At 52.1% G+C, this 27,090-nt stretch overlaps 10 protein-coding genes across 10 annotated transcripts; 7 read left to right on the plus strand and 3 right to left on the minus strand.

Moving 5' to 3' along the window:
- Positions 1 to 511: 511 nt before the first annotated feature.
- Positions 512 to 2,233, plus strand: DL89DRAFT_235246 (uncharacterized protein; the record flags this gene model as incomplete). Its single annotated transcript, XM_040884959.1, has 3 exons — positions 512 to 816; positions 1,187 to 1,677; positions 1,825 to 2,233. Coding segments are annotated over exons 1-3 (1,071 nt in total), but the record flags the coding sequence as incomplete, so codon positions are not given.
- A 1,248-nt stretch (positions 2,234 to 3,481) lies between these two features.
- On the plus strand, positions 3,482 to 5,041 carry DL89DRAFT_222861 (IMP dehydrogenase; the record flags this gene model as incomplete). Its single annotated transcript, XM_040884607.1, has 1 exon — positions 3,482 to 5,041. The coding sequence occupies one exon, from the start codon at positions 3,482 to 3,484 to the stop codon at positions 5,039 to 5,041; it is 1,560 nt and encodes a 519-aa protein (XP_040743949.1).
- A 116-nt stretch (positions 5,042 to 5,157) lies between these two features.
- Positions 5,158 to 6,864, minus strand: DL89DRAFT_316434 (acetyl-CoA synthetase-like protein; the record flags this gene model as incomplete). The annotated part of the gene is made up of 1 exon (XM_040891068.1): positions 5,158 to 6,864. The coding sequence occupies exon 1, from the start codon at positions 6,799 to 6,801 to the stop codon at positions 5,158 to 5,160; it is 1,644 nt and encodes a 547-aa protein (XP_040743950.1). The 5' UTR covers positions 6,802 to 6,864.
- A 10,161-nt stretch (positions 6,865 to 17,025) lies between these two features.
- DL89DRAFT_155251 (uncharacterized protein) lies at positions 17,026 to 17,835 on the plus strand. Its single transcript, XM_040883611.1, has 2 exons — positions 17,026 to 17,111; positions 17,199 to 17,835. Exons 1-2 carry the CDS (start codon positions 17,109 to 17,111, stop codon positions 17,802 to 17,804), a joined length of 609 nt encoding a protein of 202 aa, XP_040743951.1. The 5' UTR covers positions 17,026 to 17,108; the 3' UTR covers positions 17,805 to 17,835.
- DL89DRAFT_267542 (uncharacterized protein) lies at positions 17,822 to 18,321 on the minus strand. Its single transcript, XM_040887536.1, has one exon. It carries the CDS (start codon positions 18,274 to 18,276, stop codon positions 17,866 to 17,868), a length of 411 nt encoding a protein of 136 aa, XP_040743952.1. The 5' UTR covers positions 18,277 to 18,321; the 3' UTR covers positions 17,822 to 17,865.
- Positions 18,322 to 18,561: 240 nt separating this feature from the next.
- DL89DRAFT_257568 (tetrapyrrole biosynthesis, uroporphyrinogen III synthase) lies at positions 18,562 to 19,509 on the plus strand (the record flags this gene model as incomplete). The annotated part of the gene is made up of 1 exon (XM_040885541.1): positions 18,562 to 19,509. One exon carries the CDS (start codon positions 18,562 to 18,564, stop codon positions 19,507 to 19,509), a length of 948 nt encoding a protein of 315 aa, XP_040743953.1.
- Positions 19,510 to 20,039: 530 nt separating this feature from the next.
- On the plus strand, positions 20,040 to 20,306 carry DL89DRAFT_222789 (uncharacterized protein; the record flags this gene model as incomplete). Its single annotated transcript, XM_040884602.1, has 1 exon — positions 20,040 to 20,306. The coding sequence occupies one exon, from the start codon at positions 20,040 to 20,042 to the stop codon at positions 20,304 to 20,306; it is 267 nt and encodes an 88-aa protein (XP_040743954.1).
- Positions 20,307 to 21,193: 887 nt separating this feature from the next.
- DL89DRAFT_267544 (uricase) lies at positions 21,194 to 22,440 on the plus strand. Its single transcript, XM_040887537.1, has one exon. It carries the CDS (start codon positions 21,259 to 21,261, stop codon positions 22,195 to 22,197), a length of 939 nt encoding a protein of 312 aa, XP_040743955.1. The 5' UTR covers positions 21,194 to 21,258; the 3' UTR covers positions 22,198 to 22,440.
- A 241-nt stretch (positions 22,441 to 22,681) lies between these two features.
- DL89DRAFT_267545 (DNase I-like protein) lies at positions 22,682 to 25,373 on the plus strand. Its single transcript, XM_040887538.1, has one exon. It carries the CDS (start codon positions 22,727 to 22,729, stop codon positions 25,337 to 25,339), a length of 2,613 nt encoding a protein of 870 aa, XP_040743956.1. The 5' UTR covers positions 22,682 to 22,726; the 3' UTR covers positions 25,340 to 25,373.
- Positions 25,374 to 26,440: 1,067 nt separating this feature from the next.
- DL89DRAFT_292966 (uncharacterized protein) lies at positions 26,441 to 26,950 on the minus strand (the record flags this gene model as incomplete). The annotated part of the gene is made up of 3 exons (XM_040890355.1): positions 26,441 to 26,589; positions 26,664 to 26,805; positions 26,909 to 26,950. 3 exons carry the CDS (start codon positions 26,948 to 26,950, stop codon positions 26,441 to 26,443), a joined length of 333 nt encoding a protein of 110 aa, XP_040743957.1.
- Between the last annotated feature and the right edge of the window lie 140 nt (positions 26,951 to 27,090).

The following is a 27,090-nucleotide window of genomic DNA, read 5'->3' on the forward strand; positions in this document are numbered from 1 at the left end:
TGCAAACAATAATAGTGGGCACAATTGTTTTGCGCCAACAATAGGCCAAGGTCACCACAAAGGGCCGGGAATCTTATGCGAGACCTTTCTGCCAAAATGGTCCTTTCTAGGCACTCTCCTTTACCTAGCCGCGCAAGTCCGATAGCGCCCAATAGGATGCCGTGTATTGTTGCAAGTGTTTTTCTCAAACGACCATGTCTATATTCCTATACACATGTGCTTGAGAACAGCAGATATTCAGTGTGGTAAGGTGCGAGCCAGGTGAAACCCGCCAGGAAATAGAAAAATCATGCTGAAATGCCTAGAGATGAGGGGGAAGGGAACAGAATAAGGAAGGGGGAGTGTGGGCGACGTGCAAAACATGTATTTCCCAGCGGATGATCCCTGTACGCTTTAATGAATAAGCGCTTTGGCGTGCTCCACGAAGCGGTGTTTTTTATTTTGCGAACACGCACAGGCACGAATTATAAAGCTAGTTTTCCGTGCTTCGCGTCTTATCCAGGCAGTTTGTCTTCTCTTTTTCTCCCCCCTTCATCGAGCTATTTCTTTTTCACTTTCATTTTTTTTTACTTTTTGCACCCCCTCCTGGCCTTTCATTTCACTTTTTCTATTCTCTTCACATTCCATTTCCTTTCTTTTTATCTCATGGCTGACGAAATCACCACGATTTTTGTTGTCGGGTTCCCCGACGACATGAAGGAGCGCGAGTTCCAAAATATGTTTACGTTTTCGCCGGGGTTCGAGGCGGCCACGCTCAAGGTGCCGGGTCCCGAAGAGTCGATCGACAAAGACGGGAACCTGCAGAAGAAGCAAATTGTAAGTTTTGGCGCAGTAGTTTTGCCCCTCGCTTGCTCGTTGATTGTCTGGGAAGTATCCCAGATACCTGTGGCTCGATGGCGGGCTTGTTCCCTTCGCCCCTTCCTTCCCCCACATTTTTTGTGTGTTCGCCGAGCCTTTTTCCTGTGGCTTGGGAATGAGTGGGTAAGAGCGCCCCTCCCCCACATTTTCCTAGCTGAAGTGCTTATTAAAGGAACGCGTTTCCGTGATGAAGGATGTCTACCACATGGGAGTTCGTTGGCCCTCCCCCGTCTGCCATTGTGAAAAAACCCCAACACATGGTAGGGGCAGCCAAAGCGCATGTTTCTCCACACGTCAAGCTAACCATAGAAATATTTGCTTTGCGTAGATTGGGTTTGCAAAGTTTCATACACGGCTCGAGGCCCTGGAAGCGCGGGATATTCTGACTGGACGCAAGGTGGATGCCGATAAAAACTGCGTGCTGAAGGCAGAGATGGCCAAGAAGAACCTGCACACGAAGCGGGGGCTGTCGTCGCTGGGGGCCCTGGCAACGGGCACCACGGCGACCTTCGGGCTAGACAGCCCCTCGACCGTGCTCAGCGGGTACCAGCAGGTGCCGATGACAGCGGGGCTGTCGACAGCGGGACTGCAGACAGCCGGCCTGCAGACGCCGCTGGCGCCAAGCGCGCTGCTGGCGAGCCGGCCAGAGAAGCTCCGAATTGCGTCGATGCGCAGCTTCAATCCGTTCAACGACGGGTCGTTGCAGTCAGCGCCGGTGCTGGGGAACGGGCGACAGTTCCAGCTGCGGCAGGACCAGTACACGTCGGCGTTTGCAGAGGCGTCGGGCGGGTTCTACCAGAACGAGCTGTCGGCGCTGGAGTCAGCGAATTCCTCGGCAGCCCCGACGCCGCATCCGGCTGGCAGGCGCGGGTCCGTGCACGGGGCGCTGGCTGAGGAGGCGCCCAAGCCGAAGCAGGGCGCGCGGCCGGTGCTGGACCTGGCGGCGCTGCAGCCGCACCTGAACAGCATGCACGTGGGTGCGCCGAAGCCGCCGGGCTCGGCCTTGAGCATTCCGTACTCGGCACTGGCGAGCGCCGGGCTGCTGGGTCCGACGACGCCCGGGCTGGTGTTGCCTATGGCGACCACGCGCAGCGTCAACTCGAACGACCAGAACCCGCCGTGCAATACTTTGTACGTGGGCAATCTGCCGGTGGGCGCGTCTGAGGAGGAGCTGAAGCTGGTGTTCCGCAATGCCCCCGGATACAAGCGCATGTCGTTCCGCACCAAGCCCAACTCCGGGCCCATGTGCTTTGTCGAGTTCGAGGCAATCGACTACGCGACGCTGGCCATGCATGAGCTGGACGGCCGCAAGCTGTCGAGCTCCGTTGGCGGCGGCATCCGGCTGTCGTACTCGAAGAACCCGCTGGGCGTGCGCTCGCAGGCGCACAGCGCTTACCCATATGCGTCGCCGATCAACCCGTCGTTTGGCGTCGGCTCGTCGCCGTCCCCCACCGCCTCGTCGGTGGCTTCGCAGGGTACGCCCAAGACGCCTGCGGCCTCGGTCGACCAGCCGTCGTCCGCTCCGTCCCCCACCCACAGCATCTCGGCCGAGATGCCGCCCAAGGACGCCCTGTCGTTCCTGCACCAGCCCATCCACCAGCTGCACAAGCAAGCCAAGGATACTCCCAAGCCCGCGTCGCCTGTGCCTGGCGCCGAAATCGCTGCATCCGAGTAATATCCTCCTCCCATTCCACATGTCCCACATGCCCACATCCCCCATCAGCCCTCATGCAACTCAAAATAACGCACACACACGGAGGGGTTGTCCACTCTACTTCTCACTCTCCCTCCCCTCTCGCCCATTCCGTAACATCTAGCTTCCCTCTCCCCTATTCTCTCCTCCTGCGTCTTTTAAGTGTTCACATCTATTTTCCCTGCGTCCAATCTCCTAGTGTTTTCAATTATATAAGTTTCTGCTCACTCACACCAATGGCCCAGGTCCTGGCGACTCCAGCTCCCCTGGTACCGCTCTGATATCCCCCCAACGGTTTTTCTTTTTTGGTCTGGATTCTCACAACCCGCTCCTGCTTGACACGATCTGCTGGAGACGACTCGCTGCCCATTGGCTGAGCCGCAGATAGAGCCGGCTCGGCCAGCCATTGTGGATCACCCGCGCATCCCCGGCTCACCCAACAGAAGCAGAAATCCTGCTGTTCCCGGATGCGGGGACTAGGCCGACCAGCCCACATTATTTTGTGCTGGCGCAGAGAAAGAAAAAATTTTCACGCCCGCCTCCCGACTGGCAGTATGCGAGCCCAGATCGAGTATAAAAGAGGCTCGCTCTCCGCTGGCAAGAAATGATGCTGGGGCATCGACTTTACTCTCGTTTGCCCCCTTACTTTATTTCTCATCTAAAGAAACCCACCCAAACCGCTGCGCTTCTGCGACTTCCCGTCCTGCAATCAAGCACATCATCCAGAACCTCTGCTGGATCACACCTCTGCCCGGCAAAATAACTCCCTGCGCCAGTCCCGATCCTCTATAAACCACCCCGCTGGTTCCAAAAAGCCCTAAATCGTCGTCACTATCTGCACGCTCGTACATTTCGTCGGCAACGGAAACGTCAATCCACACCACTCTTTACACAAAAATTCCCCGTCATTTCTACCCAAAATCACAAAAGATGGACTACACGCTCGCTCATCAGGAACTCGAGAAGGCTGGCCACGATGGTCTGACCGCACACGAGCTGATCGACCTCAAGGTGACTGGTGGTCTGACGTACAATGACTTCCTGGTCCTCCCCGGTTTCATCGACTTCCCGGCCGACATCGTTCCGCTGGACTCCAAGATCACCCGCAACATCACGCTGAAGACGCCTCTGATGTCGTCGCCCATGGACACCGTCACCGAGTCGGAGATGGCGATTACCCTGGCGCTGCTGGGCGGTATCGGCATTCTGCACAACAACTGCACACCCGACGAGCAGGCGGCGATGGTGCGCAAGGTCAAGAAGTACGAGAACGGCTTCATCACCGACCCGATCGTGCTGAGCGCCACGCACAAGATCAAGGACGTGCTGGACATCAAGCACCGTCTGGGCTTCGCCGGCATCCCGATCACTGACACGGGCAAGGTCGGCGGCAAGGTCGTTGGCATTGTGACGAACCGCGACATCCAGTTCCGCGAGGACATCGACACTCCGGTGTCCGAGGTCATGAGCACCAACGTGGTCACGGCTCACCACGGCGTGACGCTGGCGGAGGCTAACGAGATCCTGCGCACGTCCAAGAAGGGCAAGCTGCCGATCGTCGACGACAACGGCAGCCTTGTCTCGCTGGTGGCGCGCTCGGATCTGCTCAAGAACCGCGACTACCCGTGGGCCAGCAAGCACCCGGTGACGAAGCAGCTGCTTGTGGGCGCCGCCATCGGCACGCGCCCGGGCGACCGCGGACGCCTGGCGAAGCTCGTCGAGGCCGGCCTGGACGTGGTCGTCATTGACTCGTCGCAGGGCAACTCGTCGTTCCAGATCGAGATGGTCAAGCACATCAAGGAGACGTACAAGGACAAGGTTGACGTGATTGCCGGCAACGTGGTGACGCGCGACCAGGCGGCCAACCTGATTGCCGCGGGCGCCGACGGCCTGCGTATCGGTATGGGCTCGGGGTCGATCTGCATCACCCAGGAGGTCATGGCCGTGGGCCGCCCGCAGGGAACTGCTGTCTACCAGGTCTCCCAGTTTGCGCGCAAGTTTGGCGTGCCGACGGTTGCCGACGGCGGTATCAGCAACGTCGGCCACATTGCCAAGGCTCTGTCGCTCGGTGCGTCCTCGGTCATGATGGGCAGTCTGCTTGCAGGCACCACCGAGTCCCCCGGTGAGTACTTCTTCCTTGAGGGCAAGCGCCTGAAGAAGTACCGTGGTATGGGCTCGCTTGACGCCATGGAGAAGAACGACTCGGACAACTCGGGCTCCCAGGCCCGCTACTTCTCCGAGTCGGACAAGGTCAAGGTCGCCCAGGGCGTCACCGGCGCCGTCGTCGACAAGGGCTCCATCAAGCAGTTCATCCCGTACCTGATCACCGGCCTCCAGCACTCGCTCCAGGACATGGGTGTCCCGGGCCTGCCCCAGCTCTGGGAGTATGTCGATTCCGGCAAGGTCCGCTTCGAGCGCCGCTCGGCTGCTGCTCAGATCGAGGGCGGTGTCCATGATCTGTACCAGTACGAGAAGAGGCTGTACAAGTAAATAGCTAAACTTTTCCCTCCAAAAGACACCCTTGGTCCAACCAGCAAAATTCCATTCAATATTATAATTTCCACTACTTTTACTTGCTGCCAGAGCCAGAGCCATTAAATGTGAGGCTAGAGCTTTGCCATGCGCTTCTGCAACTCGCGCTCCTTCAGAATACGGCGGAGGATCTTTCCAGTCGTTGATTTTGGAATGGCATCAACGATCTCAATTCCACCTCGCAGTCGCTTGTAACTAACAACACGTGAAGACAGCCACGAGTGAATCTCATCGACAATACCAGGCTTGTTGGCACCAGGTCGAATAACCACAAAGCCTTTGGGAACCTCTGTAGCCTGGGCGTCGTCATAGATGCCAATGACTGCTGCGTCCAGAACTGCCGGATGATCGGTGAGCAGACCTTCGAGTTCAGCGGGCGGGATCTGGAAGCCCTTGTACTTGATCAGCTCCTTCTTGCGGTCAGTAATATAGTTGTAGCCATCCTTGTCAATGTACCCAATGTCGCCTGTGTGCAGATATCCATCCGAATCGATTGACTCTGCGGTAGCAGCCGGGCTTTTCAGATAGCCCACCATGATGTTGGGGCCACAGTAGCATAGCTCGCCGACCTCGCCAGGACCAAGCTCTTTGCCATTCTCGTCGATAACCTTGGCCGACATATTACATAGAATCCTACCGGCCGATCCGTACACTACATCGGACATGGTAGCGCGGGCGACCGTTGGGCTTGTTTCAGATAGGCCATATCCCTGGCAAACCGGAAATCCCAGGACCTTCTGCGCCTCCTGCTGCAGTTCCCTGGAGAACGGGGCTGCCCCACTAATGGCAAAAACAATGCTCGACAGGTCGTATTTCCTGGCAACTGGGCTCTTGGTCAGACCAAGAGTGACGGGCGGCACGAGGAGGGCAGCCCGAACGCGGTACTTTTGCACTAGCTGGCAGAACTTTTCAAGCTCAAACTGTGCCATGACCACAAGCGCATAACCCGAGCAGAGCTGATAGTGAAGAACACATGTCAACCCGTAGATGTGGAAGAATGGGAGGAAAGCGAGCGCGTGGGGTGTTTCCTCAATCTCAGTGAACCGCTTTGCACGCATCACATCGGTATTATCGAATGCGCCATTCTGCAGGATGTTGGCGACGACGTTGCGATGACTGAGCATGACGCCCTTCGGATTGCCGCTGGTGCCGGAGCTGAAGACGATAAACGCAATTGTGCTCCCTGCCTCCTCTTTCGTGCGTAAATAGATGCGGGGAAAGGGCTTCGCTGAGAGTACATCAAAGATGCAATTTTCGCTGTCAAGCGTGAAAATGAAGCTGTCTGGAATGGACGACTCGGCGAGCTTGACTGCTTTTTTAATAGCTGTAACTTTTGAACCGATAGTGATTACAGCCCTGGCTTCTATCAGCTTCAACTGGTGCGCAAGTTCGCGTGCAGTGTACTGAGGATTGGCTGTACAAACGACGCCACCAGCCATCTGAGCCGCCAAGGTAATTGCTGGGTAATAAACGGTGTTTGGCAGCACCACCAGCAGAGTATCGCCATGCTTCAGACCAGTGTTATTGGCCAAGCCTGAGGCAAAGGCATATGTGAACTTTTCGAACTCGGCGAACGACAGGGTCTTTTGCTCGCTGATCAGGAACGGAATCTCGGGCTTTCGTCCAAACACGGTCCTCTTTGCGATCGTATCAAAAAAGAAGGTCGGGAGATCAACCGATGGAATGGGAATGCTTGGAAATGGGGAGTGAAAGAGCATGGCAAAAGTTCAAATGCAAGTGGTAATAAGAAGTGTATGAGGTCTTGCAAGGAAACCCCAGAGACATACGTGTGCGGCTGGAACGTGTCTGGCACGCAATTCCTACACTCTGTCTGAAGAGTGCTGGAAACAACTGATTAGCCCCTTTTGGTGGCTAACAATGCTATTTGGTCGCTATTCACATCTGAATAGCTGGTGAACCTGAAAGGTGTATTTTTGAGTGGCGGTGGCATCTGCTCCACGTTCCTGACTTGTTTAGTCCTGGCGTGGGTGTAGAGTGCTGGTATTATTCAGGTTGGCCACGCCACTACCGAGCTTGTGAGTGACTTGGCATAGGAGGTAATCTTTACCTATATATAAGATTTTATAGTCTAAAAAGTGTCCGACCACCTGCTAGAGCCCTATTAATTGGTTAAAAAAAACTCGTAAACCTCAAAGCGAGTTCGGGTTACTTGCTCTGTAAACTCCTTTTGATCTTGTGCGGCATCTGACCTCATCGGTGAAACCAGGGTGACAGGCTGGTATTGTAGTGGTCACAAGTCTCCACTAGATATCTCCATTGGTTCGGCGCAAGAGCTGCTCTCATTGTCGGTCAGCCTGATAACTTCCATGGCGTCATCATGGTGGTCATCACCGGCTGCGCAACACTCTTAGGATATCTATTTATGAGCACCTATTGAATAAGGCCATATAGCTCTTCTAGCGGTCATGCAATATTTGTGGGTTTATTTTACAAATTAATTTCTTATGAACATGCGTAAGCGGTAGTATTTGGGCCACAATGGGCCCAGTCTGTATAGACTGATTCAAGAGACTGTATCGGTGCTAAGGGCCCCAAGAACCATACAAGCCAGATCATTTTTAATAAAAAGTTCTTAATGCTATGCATACGCAATAAAGCAAAACCGAACAGCGTCATTTCTCTTCTTACTTTGCCTATTGAATTTCTCAAATGAATATTACCCGCAGCACTACTGTCATAAAGACATCACTTGGTGGTATTGGCTTCCGTGATTCTATGTTGCCCCGCCTAGAGCAATTTGTACACAGCGTCAATATCATCAAAGAGCATACATACATGCTTGCACGATGGATACTACTCCATCAGCTAGCTGACGGGGATGCTTTTGACCCTGGAACATTTGTGAAAAAGGGAGTTTTTTTCGTTCGATTTATTTATTCATTTATCACAACCTGAAGGCAAAGACTGTCATATCTGCCAAGGATTTTGTCAACCCGAAGGATAGGTCAGAACTGTCAAGTGCAGATTTCGGTGATGCAATTAGATACCATATTTATGATTATCTATTGCATAATGGCAATATTGAGCTATATGGCATACGTGAAATGAATCAAGTAGCAACATATGTGGATACCGAGCTGATGACAGCATACAAGAACAACATTGTGTTGCACTATGGCACTTTCCTACAGCGGATTCTGGCCAAATTGATTGATATTCGCAGCCGCAAAAACACACTGCACAGTACAATGGGCAATGTGTCCAAGGCTGAGTTTAATAGTGCATGTCAAGTGTGTATTTATACACCTGCACAGAAGCTCCGCCAGGCAGTTGCCTCTAGACGCCCTGATCTCAGTGTGCTCACTCCACCGATGCTTGAAATCTACAACAAGCTGGCACCAGTCCTTAATGCCTATGGTGCCAAGTACAGATTCGCCAAAGACAGCCGATACTATGATGCCAAGGCAAATCCACTTAAGCATCTGTGTGCATACATTCGCCTATGCCAGCCTATCGAGAATGAGCAGCTTGGCAAGTCTCCCCCCAATGCTTGCCTCTGCAGACATCATGGATCCCAGGCCATGTGCGCTTAGACAAGCAAATAATCAAGCAGGTGTTTGTTTCGAAAACACGTGAGGAGGTTACCAAGATCAACGCAGCAAAGAGGGCAGCAACAGAGGCAAGGAAAGCAGCAGAAAGGGGCGAAAAATTAGCCAAGAAGGCTGCACGCGAAGCAGCGAAGATGCCATCAGATGAAACAGAGGCCACTGCAGCAACTACAGCAGTAGCGGCTGATTCACTTGCTGGTGTATCAGCGGCAGCAGCAGACACTGTTGCAGCACTTAACAATGCATATGCATCAGCACCCCCAGTCTGTGCACACGACCCAGTCCAAGGGATCACACAATCTGTGTGGGATGTGTGGGGCCAGGTCGCAGATCTAACATCAAAGCCATTTAAGGCGCATGGTGATAGAAAATTCCATGGAATGGCAACAACAGATGGTGTAACGATATGCATTTTGCTACAAGACAAGATATTCAAGGCTGATGGTGCAGTAGATGCTGATAGTGCAGTAGATGCTGATGGTGCAGGAGGCGATGCTACGGGAGGCGATGCTGTGGGAGGCAATTCTGTGGGAGGCGATGCTACAGGCAATGTTGCAGGAGGTGGTGCTATAGGAGGCAATACTATAGCTGACTGTCGCTATATCCACCAGATCCCACAGCCAGAGCTTCAGAATCTGAAAGGCCACTGTGTATTCATCGATCCAGGTCGGGGCGATTTACTGTATATGATGCATGAAAATAGCAGCAATGGGAAAGAGGGTGAAAAGATGCTCTACCACTACACATGGCAGCAGCACAATAAGGAGCTCAAGCTGCGTCACTATGACAGGATTCGTCGGGCTACAAAGGATCAAGTCCCAGAAGATGCTGTCCGCAGTATCAGAATTAGATTTTCCTCATTTCATTGTTCTATTTTCTCTTTATATTTTGCTACCCAGTCCAATACTGGACTGGATCCTTCTTGTCTTCTTTCTATATTTTTCTACTTGCTTAGTGCCGTTCTGCACTCTCTCACATTTTTAACCAATATATCCATCTTCGGGTGTTCCAGCCCGCTCTATAATTTTATTTATATCGCTTGTAACCTTCTGACAGGTTATGAGCCCTGTGCTCCTCTAGTTATCCTCACACAGTTATTATCTATTCCTCCTTTATTTCTTTTATTCGCAATATCAAAAAAAAAAAAAAAAAAAGCATATTATTTTATCATTATATCATCTTATTCTAGTACCACCCCTCTCCTTTCCATTATATTATCCTTACTTCTCCCTCCCTCTTCTTCTAACTGTTGAGTCATACGTTGAACATGGATGACAAGATTGACCATGGTCGACCTAGTAGGCAGCTCACCGGTGCCCAGAACTATGAGCTGTGGCTGGCAGAAATCAAACTCCAGCTACTGTTTGCCGGTCTATTGGACAACGCTTTTGAGCCAACCAAGCTTGAACCGAAAACTGATGACACAGATGAGACAGCTGAGAAGAAGCGCAAGGACCATATACGCACTGATGCACAGACGCAGTACAAGATTCTCCAGACGCTACCAGAGGAAATTGCAAGCAAGGTCATGCACAAGTCCCCAAGCGAGACCATGCAGTACTTGAGTAGTGCCTATGGATCGGAAACAGCAACTGCTCAGGCCAACGAGATCATCCGAGCCCTATCTGTCAAGCAAGGACCTACTGAGCCACTGATGCAGTATGTCCTAGAGAGTGTTGAGATGATAAACAAGCTCTCGAACAAGTCCCTTCCCTTGGAAAAGGTTGCACTGGTGGCCCTCATCAATGGTGTCAGACCTGAGTACAGCGCCCTACGTGAACGCTTTATGATGACCAAGCCGGAGACCCTAGCAAGCAAGGATATCATAGACAACGCCAACCTGATCCTGCAGTTCAACATATCAGCGAGTATGGAGGCATCTACAAAGGTCAGCGCAGCGAGTGCAGTTAGGTCCCAACCAGTATGCCAGCTATGCAACATTCGTGGTCATACTGCGATAAAGTGTGCAAGATTCATTGATGCTGGTCGAGAGAAACAGGATGAACATCGAAAGATTAAGTTCTGTGGAATCTCATACTGGGCACAAGCAGCAAGTGCGGCACCTGATTTCCCAACATCAATGACAGATCTGAGCCTACCGACCACTTGGGTCTTAGATAGTGGAGCCTCGGCAAGCTCGACACCGCACGATATCTTCACAACATTCGATGGCAGCACGACCAGCTCGATGATCGACTTTACGGGCAAGCAGAATGAATGCAGCGGAGTAGGAACAGTGGAGGTATCTGACGGCAGCAACTCCCTGGAAATCTCCAATGTTCACTATGTCCCTGGTTCAGCGATGAACCTCCTGTCAGTTTCCAAGCTGGCTGCAAATGGAATGCAAGTTCTGTTTGATAAGGACAGGGCATATCTGTACAAGGATGGCCAAGTCTACGGCGCAGTCAAGCAGACCAACAGCCTCTACTTGGTCAGTCCAAACATGCTCGACAATGCTGAACTTGTCAACAATGCTCCCCGTGTGGTCAAGTCGGATGCTGGACACTCTACCATCTTGGCTGATATTGGTTTTACTGCCGACAACAATAAACCAATTTCCCACTATGCAGCTGGTATGAGAACGGCGACAGTGCGAGGACTCTCGATGAATGACGCTCATGCTCGATACGGTCATGCTTCGACACAGTACCTTCGCAAAATTGGTGAAGCCCTCAAGGTTACCTTTCATGGTGAACTGGATGCTTGTGAGGCTTGCTTCCAGGGCAAGCCACGCGAGAGAGCCCGTCGATCCCATTTTGCAAGGGCAACAGAGCCACTCGAGGTTGTGTACTCGGATGTCTGCATGGTCAACTATGCGAATCCGGGCAAATACAGGTACTTTGTTACATTCATGGATTCGTATTCCAGCTTTGTCTGGATTTATTGTATCCAAAACAAGTACGATGTATTTGACAAGTTCAAATTGTTTGTGGCGTATGCGGAAAACCACTCGCAGCGCACAGTCAAACGACTACATACAGACAATGGCAGTGAATTTGTAAACACAGCGATGAGAGAATTTTGTCAAGAACGCGGCATTCTGCATACAACCACTTCGCCTCACTCACCACAGGAGAATGGACCGTGTGAGCGGTACAACCAGACTGTAGTAGGCATGGCGAATTGCATGTTGCTACACAGTGGTGTACCACTGGAATTCTGGCCATTCGCAGTTGAGTATGCCAACGAGACGCTGAATTTGCTAGCCAAGAAAGCCCTCGACATGAAGTGCCCGGCAAATCTGTTTGGCTTCAAGTCTGACATACTGAATCTCCATACATTCGGGTGTCTTGTACTTAGCAACATACTGGTACACATGCGAGAGAAACTAGGTGACAAAGTGCAACGTTGTGTCTATTTGGGCAACAAGCATGGAAAAGCAATTCTCTATCGTTTGGAAACTGGCCGAGTTTTCTCAACAACTCGTGCTCTTTTCCAAGAGCAAGAGTTCCCACTCAAAAACGGAGAGAGGCATCCCGGTTGGATATATTTCGACCCAGCAACAGGAAAATCACCGATTAGTACTGGAGGCAGTGGGATGATTATCAGAGCCGAAAACGATACAGCTGCGACTGTTGAGGGTGCAGATGGTCAGCCAAGCAACAACAGCATGATCGACGACGATGGAGAAGAGGTGACAGACACATTGATGGAGGAGGAGTCAGACGAGGACATATTCCACGGCACGACCCCAAATTCCTTAGATCCGGTTCCCTATATCGGTGAACATGATCGGTGCACTGGAATTTCTGATGATGAGTCAATGTCCTCAGCGTCCCATGAGGACCTAGGACAGTTTGTTGAGAACAATGGTTCAACAACGAGGACAAATGTCTCAGAGTATTCCCAGCGTAGTGATGATCCACAGGAGCCATCGAATGCAAACTCTCTCTCACCAAATCTACCAAGTCAACCACGATCAATAATGGTGAGAAATCCAGATAGAGTACCACCACCACAGAGTCTGCCGGAACTGCCAACAAACGCTGCTCAACCATCAACCCATGCCGCAGAGCCCATTGCCAGATCAACTCGCTATCAACATCAACTGAGAGAAAATGAGAGATGGGCAAGAGAAATTGAGGCTGGGCCGATTGCAGGGAGAACTCGTAGTCAAATGAATCGGTTGAATCCGCGAAACATTGGTAGACCAACAGTGCAAGTCCAACCAAGAGGCACTCGTAGGCAGCCACAGGGCAGAAGACAAACAAACCAACCACAGTCAATGCCAACTGACTCAAATCGGTCTGTGGTGATACCAGTGCAGACTGAGCCACAAGTGCAGAGAAGTGCGACTCAAGCAGATCACCAGCCTAGTCCAGATATCTCATACATAGTCGACTCACCAGTATCGGAGATAGACCTAGAGATCCAACCACTAAATTCGCCAGAACTCCCCATGCTACCCGAGCCGCGAATGCCTCAGATGCTGCCAATGCCCACCAATGACACTACAATGTCTGAGTCGCATGCAGGACCACTGGTTGAAATGAGAGAATCAGCACTCGAGTTGACTAGGGCTAGGGATCCTGAGTTGAGGGATGAAATGATGAGTTCACCCCCTCCAGAAGCACCAAGGAGAACTCGAACCTATCAATCTCTAGGTGATACTGGCACTGATCCTGATGCACAAGTTCAGCCAAAATATCGGCGCAAAAACCACCAGGGTAAACGCATATATGAGGCATCCTCAGAGAGAGCTCTACCTCAAGCAGATATAGAGATCATAGATCTGCTACCATATTCAACTCGCAGGGCCCAACTAGAGTGGAATCGTGCAGAATCATCACGACAAAATGATGTGATTGATCTTACCCTGGAGACTGATCTAGAATCAACCCAAACATATGCTGATCAGTCAAGCACAAATGAGCTTATGTTTGGTCTTGGTCAGATAATGCTCCATACGAGCCAGGCCGACAAGGACCAATATGCAAATGACAAGTATGAAGACCAGCTGATGTCACATGGAACCATATATATGTGTGCCTCAGTCCCAGGTCCAGACAACTACCGTCAAGCAGTTCAAGGTATGGAGGCGAGTAAGTGGCTGACAAGCATCCAGTCAGAACTTGACTCAATCCGTGAAAACGAGGTCCTTGAGATCGTAAAGAAACCCACTGGCAGGCGCATTCTGGACACACGGTGGGTGTTTGTTAAGAAGCTCCCAGCTGATGACAAACCACCGATCTATAAAGCTCGACTTGTGGTTCGTGGCTATATGCAACAACCAGGTGACTATGGAGACATCTTTGCCCCAGTAGTGCAATATAAGTCCATCCGCATTATTCTTGCAATAGCGGCACAACAAGGACTACAAGTTCACTGCATGGATGTCAAAACAGCATTCTTGAATGGACACCTAGAAGAGGATGTCTATATCAGGATCCCTGATGGACTACCTGGTGATCGCCTATCTACAGTCTGTAAGCTGAACCGATCATTATATGGTCTAAAACAAGCACCTCGAGCATGGAATAAGCGACTGCGGGATTATCTCATAGATAACCTAAAGTGCAAGCCATTCGCATCAGATCGAGGGGTCTTTGTTTTTGGTGACAACAGGTCCTTCTGCTTCATCGCAACTTACGTTGATGATCTGATTCTCGCAGCCACGGATGATCAAGTACTCACTACTGTGAAGAAAGGACTTGCGGCAGAGTTTCAAATGAAGGACCTGGGTGAGGCAAACAGCATTCTCGGCTTCAACCTCAAGCGGACCAAGTCGGGCTTCTTAATCCATCAAAGAAGTGCGATACAGTTAATGCTAGACAAATTTGGCATGACTGCTGCTAATCCAAGTGCGTTGCCACACTGTACATCAGTTGACTTGGTTCCAGCCGAAGCACATGAGAAAAGAGCTGATGCAACGTTGTATAGATCAATAGTTGGATCTCTACAATACCTGGCAATGGTGACCCGACCCGACATTGCCCAGATAGCTTCAGCTCTGGCATCATATAACCAAGATCCATCGCTAAAGCATCTCGGTATGGCCAAGCGAGTGCTCAGATACCTAAAGAAGACCCCAGAATTAGGCATTGAGTACAAACGCTGTGACAAGCTAGCTCCAGTTACCTTCACTGATGCCTCGTACAACCTGCGTACTCCAAAGGAAATGGTGATAGGGTATGCTGTACTTCTCGCGAATGGTGCAGTCTCATGGAAGTCCACGAAGCGAAAAGGAGCCGCTCCCCAGTCGACGACAGAAGCTGAGACGATTGCTGTTAATAGCGGGACAAAGGATCTGAAATGGACCATGGACTTCCTCCTCGAAGCCGGATTCCCAGTAGACAGATGCGTAATCTATTGCGACAATGCGGCTACAGTATCAAACATCAGGAATGGCAATACCACTGACCGTAACAAGCATTATGTACGCGACATTGTCCTACCAAACCAGATGTTTGAAGAGAAGCTCATAGACATCAGACACGTGCCCACTGACCAACAAACCGCTGACTTCCTAACTAAAAGATTACCAACTCAGGGATTCGAACGATGCCGGAAAGACATGGGAATGAATGAAATATCGTAAAACGGGGGTATATCAGAATTAGATTTTCCTCATTTCATTGTTCTATTTTCTCTTTATATTTTGCTACCCAGTCCAATACTGGACTGGATCCTTCTTGTCTTCTTTCTATATTTTTCTACTTGCTTAGTGCCGTTCTGCACTCTCTCACATTTTTAACCAATATATCCATCTTCGGGTGTTCCAGCCCGCTCTATAATTTTATTTATATCGCTTGTAACCTTCTGACACGCAGAGCAGAGGCTGAGCTTTCCAAGCACTGCTGCCGGACCCTTAGCCCAGCAAAATTCCATGCCTACGTTGCTGCCCGTGCATCTGTGCGGTGTGTCCTAGCACCGTTTTATGCCAACATGATGACAGCGCAAAGGTTACCAGAGCAGCAGCTCACTAAGTCAAACAAGCAGCACCAAAGGCGCTGGAAGGCCCATCCAGGTGTCAGTACCAGTCCCAAGGTGTACCTGCTTCACCGCAAGCTGCGCCTTGATTCATTCATGAACCAGGCCCGTGCAGACCACAGGCTTGCCGCAAAACTCTAGAGCAAGTTCGGTCCAGATCCAGTGCTGATCATGGGCAATTGGAGTGCGCTGATGGCCCGATACCATGTGCCGATTCATGGCAAGGAGTGGTACAACAAGTTCAAGCACCATGGCTTTGAAGTCTATCTGATCGACGAATTTCGGACATCGTCGATGTGCCCGTTCTGCTGCGAAAAGTCGCTGCAGACATTCCGGCATGTTCCCAATCCGCGGCCCTACCAGAGATCGAAGAACCCAATTGTGAAGTGCCATGGCCTTCTCCGCTGTACAAGCGAGTCATGTAAGCGGGCGATGGCACAATACAGGTGGGCCTATTCGTCTCGGCTCTTGAACCGCGATCTCGCAGCAGTTCTAAACTTCAGACTCATTTTCCAGTCACTCTGTGATTCAGGCAGTATTCCTGAACAGTTCTGTTGCCCTACGGCCATTGTTGCCAATGCTTCTGGCACCACCCCTGCAACAAAGAGGTCGTGCAAGAGGCGTGCAGCAGCAGGCGATTCTGCTGCCAGCAGCAGCGAACCAGCGCTGAAGCGCCTGCGCTGAGCAGGCCACCAAGGTGGGAGATGTCCATGATCGACATTGCACGAACAACCATCCGACACGTTCAAATGATCAGTTTGCCGTGATGCCCTTATCGACGTGTCAACTCATGCTGACTAGCAGCCGAGCTCGCATCGCGGGTGGGGTAATTCTAGTATGCATAGCTGGAATAAAGCACACTACCTTAAAGTATAATGGATATTTTATGTAGCAATTAAGATGGCCGATTCGACACCAAAGACGTATTACTCTTCAAACAACAATCTAATGTCCATGTCCCAACTACAAACAGTTGCTAAAATAGGTTTGTCAAGTTTATAATGTAGAGTAATATTTAGTAAGGTACATTCAGGGCGATATATGCATGTGTGGTCGATGTTCTATTGAGGTGTTCGCAGTTAATAAAAAGATAGCTTAAAACTTGCGGTACATGGTGCATTTATGTTTAAATACCACTTTATTGTTGGATATAGTCAAATATACATGGCTCATGAAACACTAGTATACAGTACCTCAAGACAGCTTGAAATCATCTTCTTTGGTAGCTGTGCCATCCGAAATGTATTGGTATAACCTACATCGCCAGTGGTCCTCCAAGCAGACCAGGTATCACAGTTAATATAGCACCAGCAAACCTCTGCATATGCTACGCATCTTTGCATTAGGGGCATATCCGCATCGAGACATTTTAAAACAGGGTAATCGCTTGATCAGATACGCACCTGGATTTTCGTTTTTTTTCCTTTGAACCACCAGCTTGATGAAAAATTGACCTAGTTTTCTTTTTGGTTGACTGTACTTGTTTCTTCCTCAATTTCACAACCACATTTTCACAGCGGGGTACAATGGTAGGGAACAGCAAGACAGGGGGTCGTGCATATGGCGTTTGATCAATACACGAGCTAAAAACGACCTGCACGCATACACACCTGTAGCCTAACAACAAGCGCAAGAGAGTCAGCAAGATCAAGGGCCGGGACAAGGCGCACCCGTACTCGCGCAAGGCACGGCAGATCAACCGCGCTATGGAGGCTGAGGCCAAGATTGCCGCAGCAAAGTCACAGCGCATTGAGACAAACATGGCGATGGGACAAAAGGTGCTGTGGTTCCGCGATCACATGGATCTGGACGACAAGGGCAACACTATTGAGGACCGCAAAGCGTTGAAAACCGTATGGACGAAGCTTGAGCTGTGCCTGCTACTAGATGAGTACCTCACTCGGAATGATGAGGAGATCGAGGAGATCAAGGAGCGTAAGCGGCCAGGACGCCCGTTGGCCGCCAAGGACGAGCTGGTGCTGCAGGTAGCTGAATTCGAGAACAAGGAGGCACGGTTGGCAGGTCTGGAGGTCCCTGAGCTGACAAACGGCAGCGTTGTCAAAGCCCTGCGGGCATGGGACGGCGATCTGAACAGCATCAAGACGATCAAGCTCGTCAAGTGCAAACCGGCGAGCCAGATCGAAATGGAAAAGCAGGAGGCGGGCAAGAACACAACAGAGGACTCGGCGCTTACTGAGGCCACAGGAATGATTGTCAGCTAAGGCGTGCAAGGGTTAAGCGCATTTTTCCATTCTGCTAAGAATACATGGACAACAGCGACTACTAGTCCTGCTCCCAGGGCTTCCTGGGTGCTTTGGCAGTGGAGACACTAGGCGGGTTCTCGTTCAGTTGCTCGGGGATCTGGCGGATGTCGTCGAACGGCTCGTTGTTCAGGATCTTGCGTACGACCTCGGCAAAGGGCGCTGAATACGGCGCGCCTGGGACCATCGATGCCTCACCGACACCATCGGGCTGCTCGCCTCCAGACTGCTCAGTCTTCCATTGTAGATAAGCCTCGTAGTCAAACTCATCCCTGGTCCTGCAGTAGTAGAAGTGCTTGGCTTTGCTCTGGACTTGGGTGTCCTCGTGGTTGGGGATCGATTTGATGCCTTGTTGGAACGCCTGGTCGTTGGCAAAGTCGTAGCTGTCAAATTCCTTGAAAATGCGTTGGGCAGCGGCAGCAGTAGGTTCCATGTCTATGTCGAGTATTGCTAGGGTAATTGGTGTTGACGCGTACTAGAAGCGTAATAACCCTAGCGAGTGGGGCAATGCCGCACGATTTTCAGCTCCTCCGCCTGTGCGGCCAAGTATGGAGAGAATGATCCCCACAACGAGACGCAGAACGATACTGCAGTCTGATAAGATAGTAGGCAAAGTTAAGCAAGCGTCCCAAAGGATACCTGGTATCCTGAATAAATGCCCATACTCCCCCCCCATTAGCTATTAATAATACTCGGCATTCTCCTACCGTCGATACCAATGTCTGCCGTCATTCTGTTTCGCGATCAGGCCAAAGAAGGTGATGACTACAGTCGACTGGTTTCGCAGGACCACTCGTATGTGGCCAGCGTACCAGCAATCGGACACCAGATGACCCTGACCGCGGCTGATGTAGACAGGGTGCTCGCGATGCACGAGTCGGCCCATCCATTCGACGCACTGATATTGACGAGCAAAAACGCAGTCGCCGCATTGAGCCAGGCGGTATGCGCATGGCACAGTCAAGGTGATCTCCAGAGTCGGAGAGCCCAGTGGCAAGAGTTTATGCGTAGGCCTGTGTTTGTAGTTGGCCGCGCCACTGCAGCAGCATGCAGACAGGCATTGGGCGGATCGGCCGAGCTGGATATCCGCGGCGAGGACTCAGGCAAGGCGACGGTGCTGCTGCCAGAAATTCTTGCATATTGCAGCCAGTTCGAGAACAGGCGGTGCCGCCTATTGTTTTTCTGCGGCGATCTGCGCAGAGACACCCTGCCAGACAGGCTACGGAGCAGCGGACTTGCCGACCTAGAAGAGGTAGTGGCATACACGACTGTGGGTCTCAGTGCTGGCGACATACAGTATGATCTGGCGGAGCGAATCGGCTCGGCCGTACAAGCATGCGCAGGACAGCAGCAGCAGCATTCACAAGCCGGCTCGTCAGTTACTCTTTGGCTTGTGTTCTTTAGCCCCTCGGGCGTACGAGCAGTCTGGCCAGTGCTACAGAATCTGCCAGAAATGCTCTGCCATTCTCTGCATGATAGCCAGAGAGAGCCCAGACCTGCCAAGACCCCCCTTTTGCGCCAGAGTGTCTCATATAGAATGGCAGCGATAGGTGACACAACTCTGGCTGCGCTTATCTCACATGGTGCAAATCGGTGTGAGGTCACGGTTGCATTGACACCAACTGCCGAGGGCGTGCGCAAAGCCTTGTGCGAGGGCACGCATTAACTGGCGGCGTTAGAGATAATAGTAGTAATAATATGGATGTTTGTTTGGGCATTTGACGGACCAGCAAACCAGCGCTCTTATAGCGAGAGAGGCGTCGACGTCACCAGTGCCGACAACGAATGCCTGTCAAAATCGCTGTCGCAGCCAGAGCATCCGTCAGAGGAGAGGACAAGGGGTTCTTGGCAGCTGAAGAGCAACATATAAAAGTCCCAGCGCCCTTCGCTGGCACTGGAGCCACCATCCGTCATACACTCTAGCAGCATCTCGCTATTTCTCTCTTGAAATTCTGTCGTAACCTCCCAGCTTACATATACCCAAGGCCTTTCGAACATAACATCTTTTCTCGGTTTGCCAATAGCCAACACAAGCTCCTCAAGTCCCTCGTAACAACCATGTCTAACCCGCTTGACAAGCTCGCTGGTGGAATCCAATACGGCATCGGTGCCGTCGAGCAGTCTATCGGCGACACCTTCGGCCTCGACTCGTGGAAGGAATCCGGAGGGTCCTGGAAAGGATCGGGTGAAGCCAAGATGAATTCTGATTCCACCACCCAGTCTGCCAAGGACATGGCCAGCTCTGCTAAGGGCTCCGCCCGCGACATGGCCAGCTCCGCCAAGGACGCAGCCCGCGACATGACCAATTCGGCCAAGGACGCAGCCCGCGGCATGAAGAACTCGGCCAAGGATGCGGCTCACGATACAAAGAACTCGGCCAAGGATGCGGCTCACGATGCAAAGAACTCGGCCAAGGACGCAGGCCACGATGCAAAGAACTCGGCCAAGGACGCGATGCACTAAAAAAATTGATTGCTTTCCAAAATGTACTTTTTTCTCCGCGATGCACGGGTGTTGCGTCTGTCAAACAGCAAAATAAAGCTCTTTCAAAAACGTCGACCACAGGTTTTCCTATTCGGGCGAGGGTTAAGCGTTTTCATGAGGCATATCGTTGACTCTGCGGGGAATTTATTTCACGTCGAATCGCGTGCAAGGCTGCTGTGGCAGGCAGGCTATCCAGCATGCGCGATGCTGCTCTTGGAATCTCTCTACCGGGGCTGCTGCTGGATGCGAAAAATTGGCGCAATAGAACAGACAAAAGGGAAATTCTCCTTATGTGCATTGGCGCAGATAGGGGCACATGTCCAATCTCCCAAACGCGCTCCTCTCGGTGACGCGGTTTTGAGGATGCATGTTGATGCGCATGGGCGGCGATATATTTTTGCAAATGGACTCCCGGCCATTAAGACATCGCAGATGGGCACCGGCCAGATATTCTCAAGGGAAGCAGAAATGTGTACCTTTGAATCGAGCAAACAGGGGATGGGTGTGCTCGGGACGCCTGACATGTTGGATAGGGTGGTGCTTGGAGGATCAGTCATGCAGTCGCGATGGCTGGGAGATACTGAAAAATTCGCCGCACTGGCACGGAAGGGATCGCCATCTGTGCTTCTATTTTTCTTGCATACGAGTAAAAGCCGTCCTGGACAACCAGTGAGGATGGAGCACAGGGGGTCGCCCGTCGTCACTTTCCCGCTGCTTACAGTATGGCAATGGAGAGATATCGCTCTCTCCGATTCCGAGGAGGGATGGGGAGAATCGCATTCCCTGCTACCGCCAGCTGACCACCAGAGAGGGGTATAAAAGGGAGGCCAGCCGGAGTGGACATATTGGCATCCTCAGTTCTGGCATTCATCTGAATTACCGCTTCTACTTCCGACTAACCAACTCGCTTCGCCCCTTTCCAGCAATCGCAATGGAGTCCTCGATCATCAAGTCCCAGGCCTACGGTAAGGACCGCGTCCGCGTTGTCCGCGTCGTCCGCCACGCCGACGGCTGGCAGGAGGTTGCCGACTACTCGGTCTGCTGCCTGCTCTCGGGTGCCCAGTTCGAGTCCTCGTACACCAAGGGCGACAACAAGCTGGTCGTCGCCACCGACTCGCAGAAGAACACCGTCTACTACCTGGCCAAGACGCTGCCTGCCGAGAAGGTCATGGTCCCCGAGGTGTTCGCCACCGAGATCGCCAAGTTCATGGTCAACAAGTACGCCCACGTCACCTCGTGCCAGGTCAAGATCATCACCAAGCCGTGGGAGCGCATGAAGTTCGACAACCGCAGCCACCCCCACTCGTTCTACCGCGAGGGCAAGGAGACCCGCTGGACCGAGGCCGTGGTCACCAAGACCAACCCGCCGTCGAACGCGTCTCTGGTCGCCGACGTCACCTCGGGCTTCTACGACCTGGAGGTGCTCAAGACCACCAACTCGTCGTTCACCGACTTCTGGCGCGACGAGCTGGCCACCCTGCCGGACATGCCCGACCGCATGCTGTCGACCAAGGTTCTGTGCCAGTGGAAGGTTGTGTCCAAGGACATCGACACCATCCAGGCGCTGCCCTTCGACACCATCTACAACGGCGCCAAGCGCAACACCCTCGATGCGTTCGCCAACGACCCCCGTGCCTGGGTCCACGCCTCGGTCCAGACCACCCTGTACATCATGGCCGACCGCATCCTCAACGAGTTCGCTGCCGTCGACGACGTGTACTACGCTCTGCCCAACATCCACATCTTCCCGTTCGATCTGAGCAAGTTCGGCCTGAAGAACCTGGCTTCGGACGCCGAGGTCTACATGCCCATTGCCGACCCGTCCGGCTTCATCACTGCCACCATCTCGCGCCCCGCCACCAAGCTCTAAGCCTGCTGTCGGTTCCCAGCGTAAGATCGGAGGTTTAGCCAACCCAAGGTTTTCTTCGTTTTTGCTCTGCCAGAATTCCTAATCGCCGCCCCTCTGCGGTTCGGCGCTCCCATCCCCTCTGCCTTCTGCCTACTTGTACATTAGAAATTCGGGTGTTGCTTTTTCTTTCTTTCCCTTTTTAGCTTTCATCCGGGCGCAAAGCTGGATGCTGGCGATTAATGCACGAAAGAAAAATTCAATATATATCGTTTACAAAAAACAATGGTATGCCAATGATGCAAATGAATGTGGATATACAGTATAGTCTATGCCGCCAGTGTAGCAGATGGCCCTTGGCTGTGCGCAGCGGTAGCAGCATGCAAGGCGTGTTTCTGAGATATGATGGGCATCACATGACAGGAGCGCAGCATACATCCAATCACCGCCAACGTGGTTTTATGCTCCTTCATTTTGCGCAATTTCGGCTCTGACGAATTTCCCCTCCCTTTTCCCGCACATACACATTTCGTTTTCTTTTAATCCCACTAGTATGGAGGCTAATTCGATATCAGACAAAACGCTAGTGGACGCAGCTATGGCCGGTCCTGGAGTGAATGGGCACAAAGGTTCTGAGGCGCGTGTGAGCAATCCAACCAAGGAAGCGTGGATTCTGCAATCGCTGCGGAAACGGCGAAGCGAGTTTCTGTCGACATCGACGATCCAGGCATTCGTTGGCACATGGAACGTCAACGGACAGGCAGCTGCCAGTGTTGAGGAGCTGGCGGAGTGGCTTGGGTTCGTGCCCCCAGCTAATGCACCTGTGGTAGTGGCAGAGCTTCCTGAGCTCCTGGTACTCGGGTTCCAGGAGCTGGATGTGCGCGCCGAAGCCTTTGTATATAATAACGCGGTAAAGGACGGGGAATGGACACAGGCGGTGGAGCGGAGTCTTGGCGAAACCCGGTACTCATACGCCAAGCTTGCGTCGAAACAGCTCATTGGCATGTTTATTATGGTGTACGCCCGTATCGATGTCATGGACGAGATTGTGGATGTGCAGGCCGCGTCAATTGGGTGTGGGATCATGGGAATGGTGGGCAATAAGGGTGCGGTTGCTGTGCATCTGGTGTTCCGGCATACTCCCATCTGCCTCGTATGCTCGCACCTGGCACACGATGCGTTGCAGCTGGAGAAAAGAAACGCGCAGTTCCATGACCTGTGCAAGCGGCTCACATTCAGTAGCACTGAGGGCGTGCCGGCAGCGGATCCGCTGGTGCCTGCTAGCCAACAGAGCGTGACTGGAACAGGGGCAGCAGTTGGCCGGCCACTGACTGTATTCGACCACAGCTATCTGCTGTGGTTCGGTGATCTGAACTACCGTCTAGCTGTAGATACTGGCGACTCGGAAGAGTATATTGCGAGGCACGAGTACGAAGCGATCCTGGGGCTGGACCAGCTCAAGATCTCAATTCTGAACAAGCAGGCATTTGTCGGGTTCGAGGAAGCCAAAGTGGACTTTGCCCCTACATACAAGTACATGATTGGGACCGGGGAGTACGATGCCAAGCGGCGCCCTGCGTGGTGTGACCGGATTCTATGGTGGACGCGGCCAGGGTGCGACGGTGGGGTGCGGAGTCTCTCGTACGAGTCGGTTCCGTCGCTATCTATATCGGACCACAAGCCCGTGCGGTCTAGGCTCGAGCTGGATGTCTGGAAGGTACAGGAGGAGAAACGGCAAGCAGTGTTCTTGGAAGTGTTGCGTGAGCTGGATAGATACGAGAACGAGTGCATTCCGCTTGCCACACTGGACTCATCGATTGTAGACTTTGGGTATGTGTACTATGGAAAGCCGGCTAAAGCTACGCTGAAGCTGGCCAACACGGGCCAGGTGCCACTGGAATTCGGCTTTATATCGACACCAGCGCGCGAGCGGAGTGCGCCTGAGTGGCTGCGGATCTCTCCTGAGAGCGGGATGCTGCTGCCAGGCGAGCACATTAACATGGAGTTCTCGGTGTTTGTCGACTCTGCCACGGCCATGCCTCTGAGCACGCGCATTGACGAGCTCAACGACATTCTAATCCTACATCTCAACCGCGGGCGCGATTATTTTATCCAAGTGCAAGGCGACTACATGTCGTCGGTGTTTGGCATGAGCATGGATGTTTTGGTGCACTGCAAGCGACCAGTGCGCCTAATGTCGCGCGAGGACTTTGAGGCTTGCCTAGGCTCGGGTCAGTATAGCGTTCCAGTATGCATATGGACGCTGACAGATTTCCTGACGAGATTCGGTATTGACCGCGGCTACTCGTTGTTCTACTGGAAAGGAGATAGCGAGTTGGCATGGAGTGTGCGCGAGTGCCTGGATACGGGCGAGAAGCTGAACCCGGATCGCATTCTGCAGTGGCAGGGCGAAGCTGAGGGCCATGTGGCGCGGACTGCCAGCGAACCGGTAGGGCTAGCACGTGGTAACACAGCGAACCTGAGCTTGACCGATCAGACACTAGTGTCATCATCCGCCATGCAGTCAGCGCTAAGTGGGTTTGCGTTGTCGTCGGTTCCCAGTACAGCAGAGGCGCTGGAGCGGCTAACGCTGAATCCGTGGAGCGCGATTTCACCGGCACAGAGCCATCAGTATGAGCCAGAAGCTACTGAGCAGCAGAATGAGGAGGTACGGCTTTCGGTGTCGGATTCAGATTCTATCGCCCAGGACCAGATCCCAATGCGACCGTCACTGCAGTCTACAGGTGGTGATGAAGCACTAGCGGGCTCGCCGCTACCAGAGACAATTGCTGATGCTGCAAATATAGCGCACGATGTGGGCGTGGATACTGTGGCCATGGTACTAGTAGACTTTTTGAAGAGTCTGCCCGAACCATTGATCCCTACAGAGATGTACTCGGCATGCGTGGAAGCAGGCGGTATTTCACGTGCTGCAGCGCTTGAGGCGATGGAGGTACTGCCACCTGGCAACCTGAACGTGGTCGTGTATCTGCTGGCATTCTTGCGTGAAGCCGTGGACCAGGGGTCTGTGTCGGCACAGCGGGTTGCCAGTGTGTTTTCCACTGTACTGCTGAGGGCGCCTAGAGAGCGCCACCAGACCCCTGGGGATAATGAGAAGGCAGAGAATTTTGTTAGTTTCTTGCTGAGGTCTCACGGCGAAATATAATTCCATGCTAGCCGCTGTAGAAAGCAAAGTTGAAACTGTATCCTATCTAGATGTGTTGGTCATAAATGGTGATGTGTGCGTATTTATAGGAGTTTTTTGTTGGCGCAGCGTCAACATTGGTTATTCCCTTGGTGCTTTTCTAGTTCTTGACTAGATGGATATTGACAGCGTATGCTAAATCATGCTAATTGAATATCGATTATTTCAGCCACATGAAATAACAGTTCGTTCAAGAAGAGAGCAGCCACATCAAAACTATCACTGAGGCTATACGTGCAGATGTCAAGCTCCAGCACTTCATAGTTGGTACCAAAAGACACTACTCGAAAGATGCTTACCAGCGTTTATTCAGACGGTACTGTCAGTATGTATGGACAGCATACAGGGACGATAGGTACAGCTACGATATTGTCGACGCCAGGCACTATCCTCTCTTCAACACCGACATATACCCTGGGCTTGTCATCCTGTATCAGTTCGGCGCTTGTGGCGGTGGCAGACATGATGGACCTACACCTGATATGCACGATGCCTATATCCCAAGCGCTAGCTTCTTGACCCCTCCAGCATTGCACTGCCTCCTCGGTTTGATGGGAGCAGTGTGCTTGGGGACAGATGGATATTGTGCACTTCGGGGATCTAAGTCTGTGTGCACATTGCCATGCGGTTGGCTCAGTCTCAGGCCACCGGCCCTAATCATTGCGCTGATGTTCGCCGATCTAGCCACGCAGCAAATGCGAATCTATTAGTTTCTGTAAGAGAAATGCACATGCTACACGGTTGACGAACAGCGAAGAAGTGAGCAAGAGACAGTAATGGGGACACTAATAGCGTGACATGAACACTGGGCCATTCTTCCGCAGCCACCAGGGCGCGAGGATGTGCGCGTCCAAGCTTAGGTTGGCTTCATTCCATTGTTTATTCTAAGCTGACAAAGCGCCGTCTGGACCGTCGGTCGGCCATTTGTCACCGATCACTGGTACTGCTGCTTCAAAGACGGTCTGCATGTGGCTGATATCGCCTGCATGCTTCTACATGTGGCAGCCGATTCGAATCGAAATGTAATGTATTCATGATCATTGTTTTACACATAGCTAGGGTTCACACCAGGAAACTCTCACCGCATCCGCACGCCGCCTTGACATTCGGGTTGTTGAACACAAACTGGCTTGCCAGCTTGCCCTCGAACCAGTCCATTTCGGTACCAATAAGCGTCAAAAGCGCCTTCGAGTCAATGAGCACGGTGACACCTACAGCAGAAAAGTGCTTATTAGTAATCGCTCGGGCTGCCTTCGGATATTCCGCGCTAATCAAGATAACGTACCGTCCTGCGTCACTTTCTCGTCGAATTTTTTGGCCTGGTCTACCCACGATAGCGTGTATGCGTTGCCCGAACACCCTTTGCCCTGGATCCCAATCTTCAGTGTCTTGTTCTGATCCTGCGTGGAGCTGTTTGCCGAAAGCTCCTTTAACCGGGTAACCGCGGCTTGGGTCTAGAGAGCATAGCTTAGTTCCTAGTCTCGACAGGCTGCGTGCCTTGGCTGCAGTCCTCTCCATTTCCAGACTTACCAATGTGAGTGGGCTGCGGCGGCCCTTCAGCGCGGGCGCCATTCTAACCATTACTCGAGCGGAAGACATTGCGTGTTTATGTGCTGAAAAATAATGAGAGATATAGTTTGGAGGAAAGGATGAGATAATTTGCCATGCATTCATCTTTAGCGCTGTGCGGTGACTTTTGGAGCCGAGCAGCT

The sequence above is a fragment of the Linderina pennispora genome (genome assembly GCF_002104995.1).
Source record: "Linderina pennispora strain ATCC 12442 chromosome Unknown DL89scaffold_6, whole genome shotgun sequence".
NCBI classification, from domain to species: Eukaryota; Fungi; Kickxellomycota; class Kickxellomycetes; order Kickxellales; family Kickxellaceae; genus Linderina; species Linderina pennispora.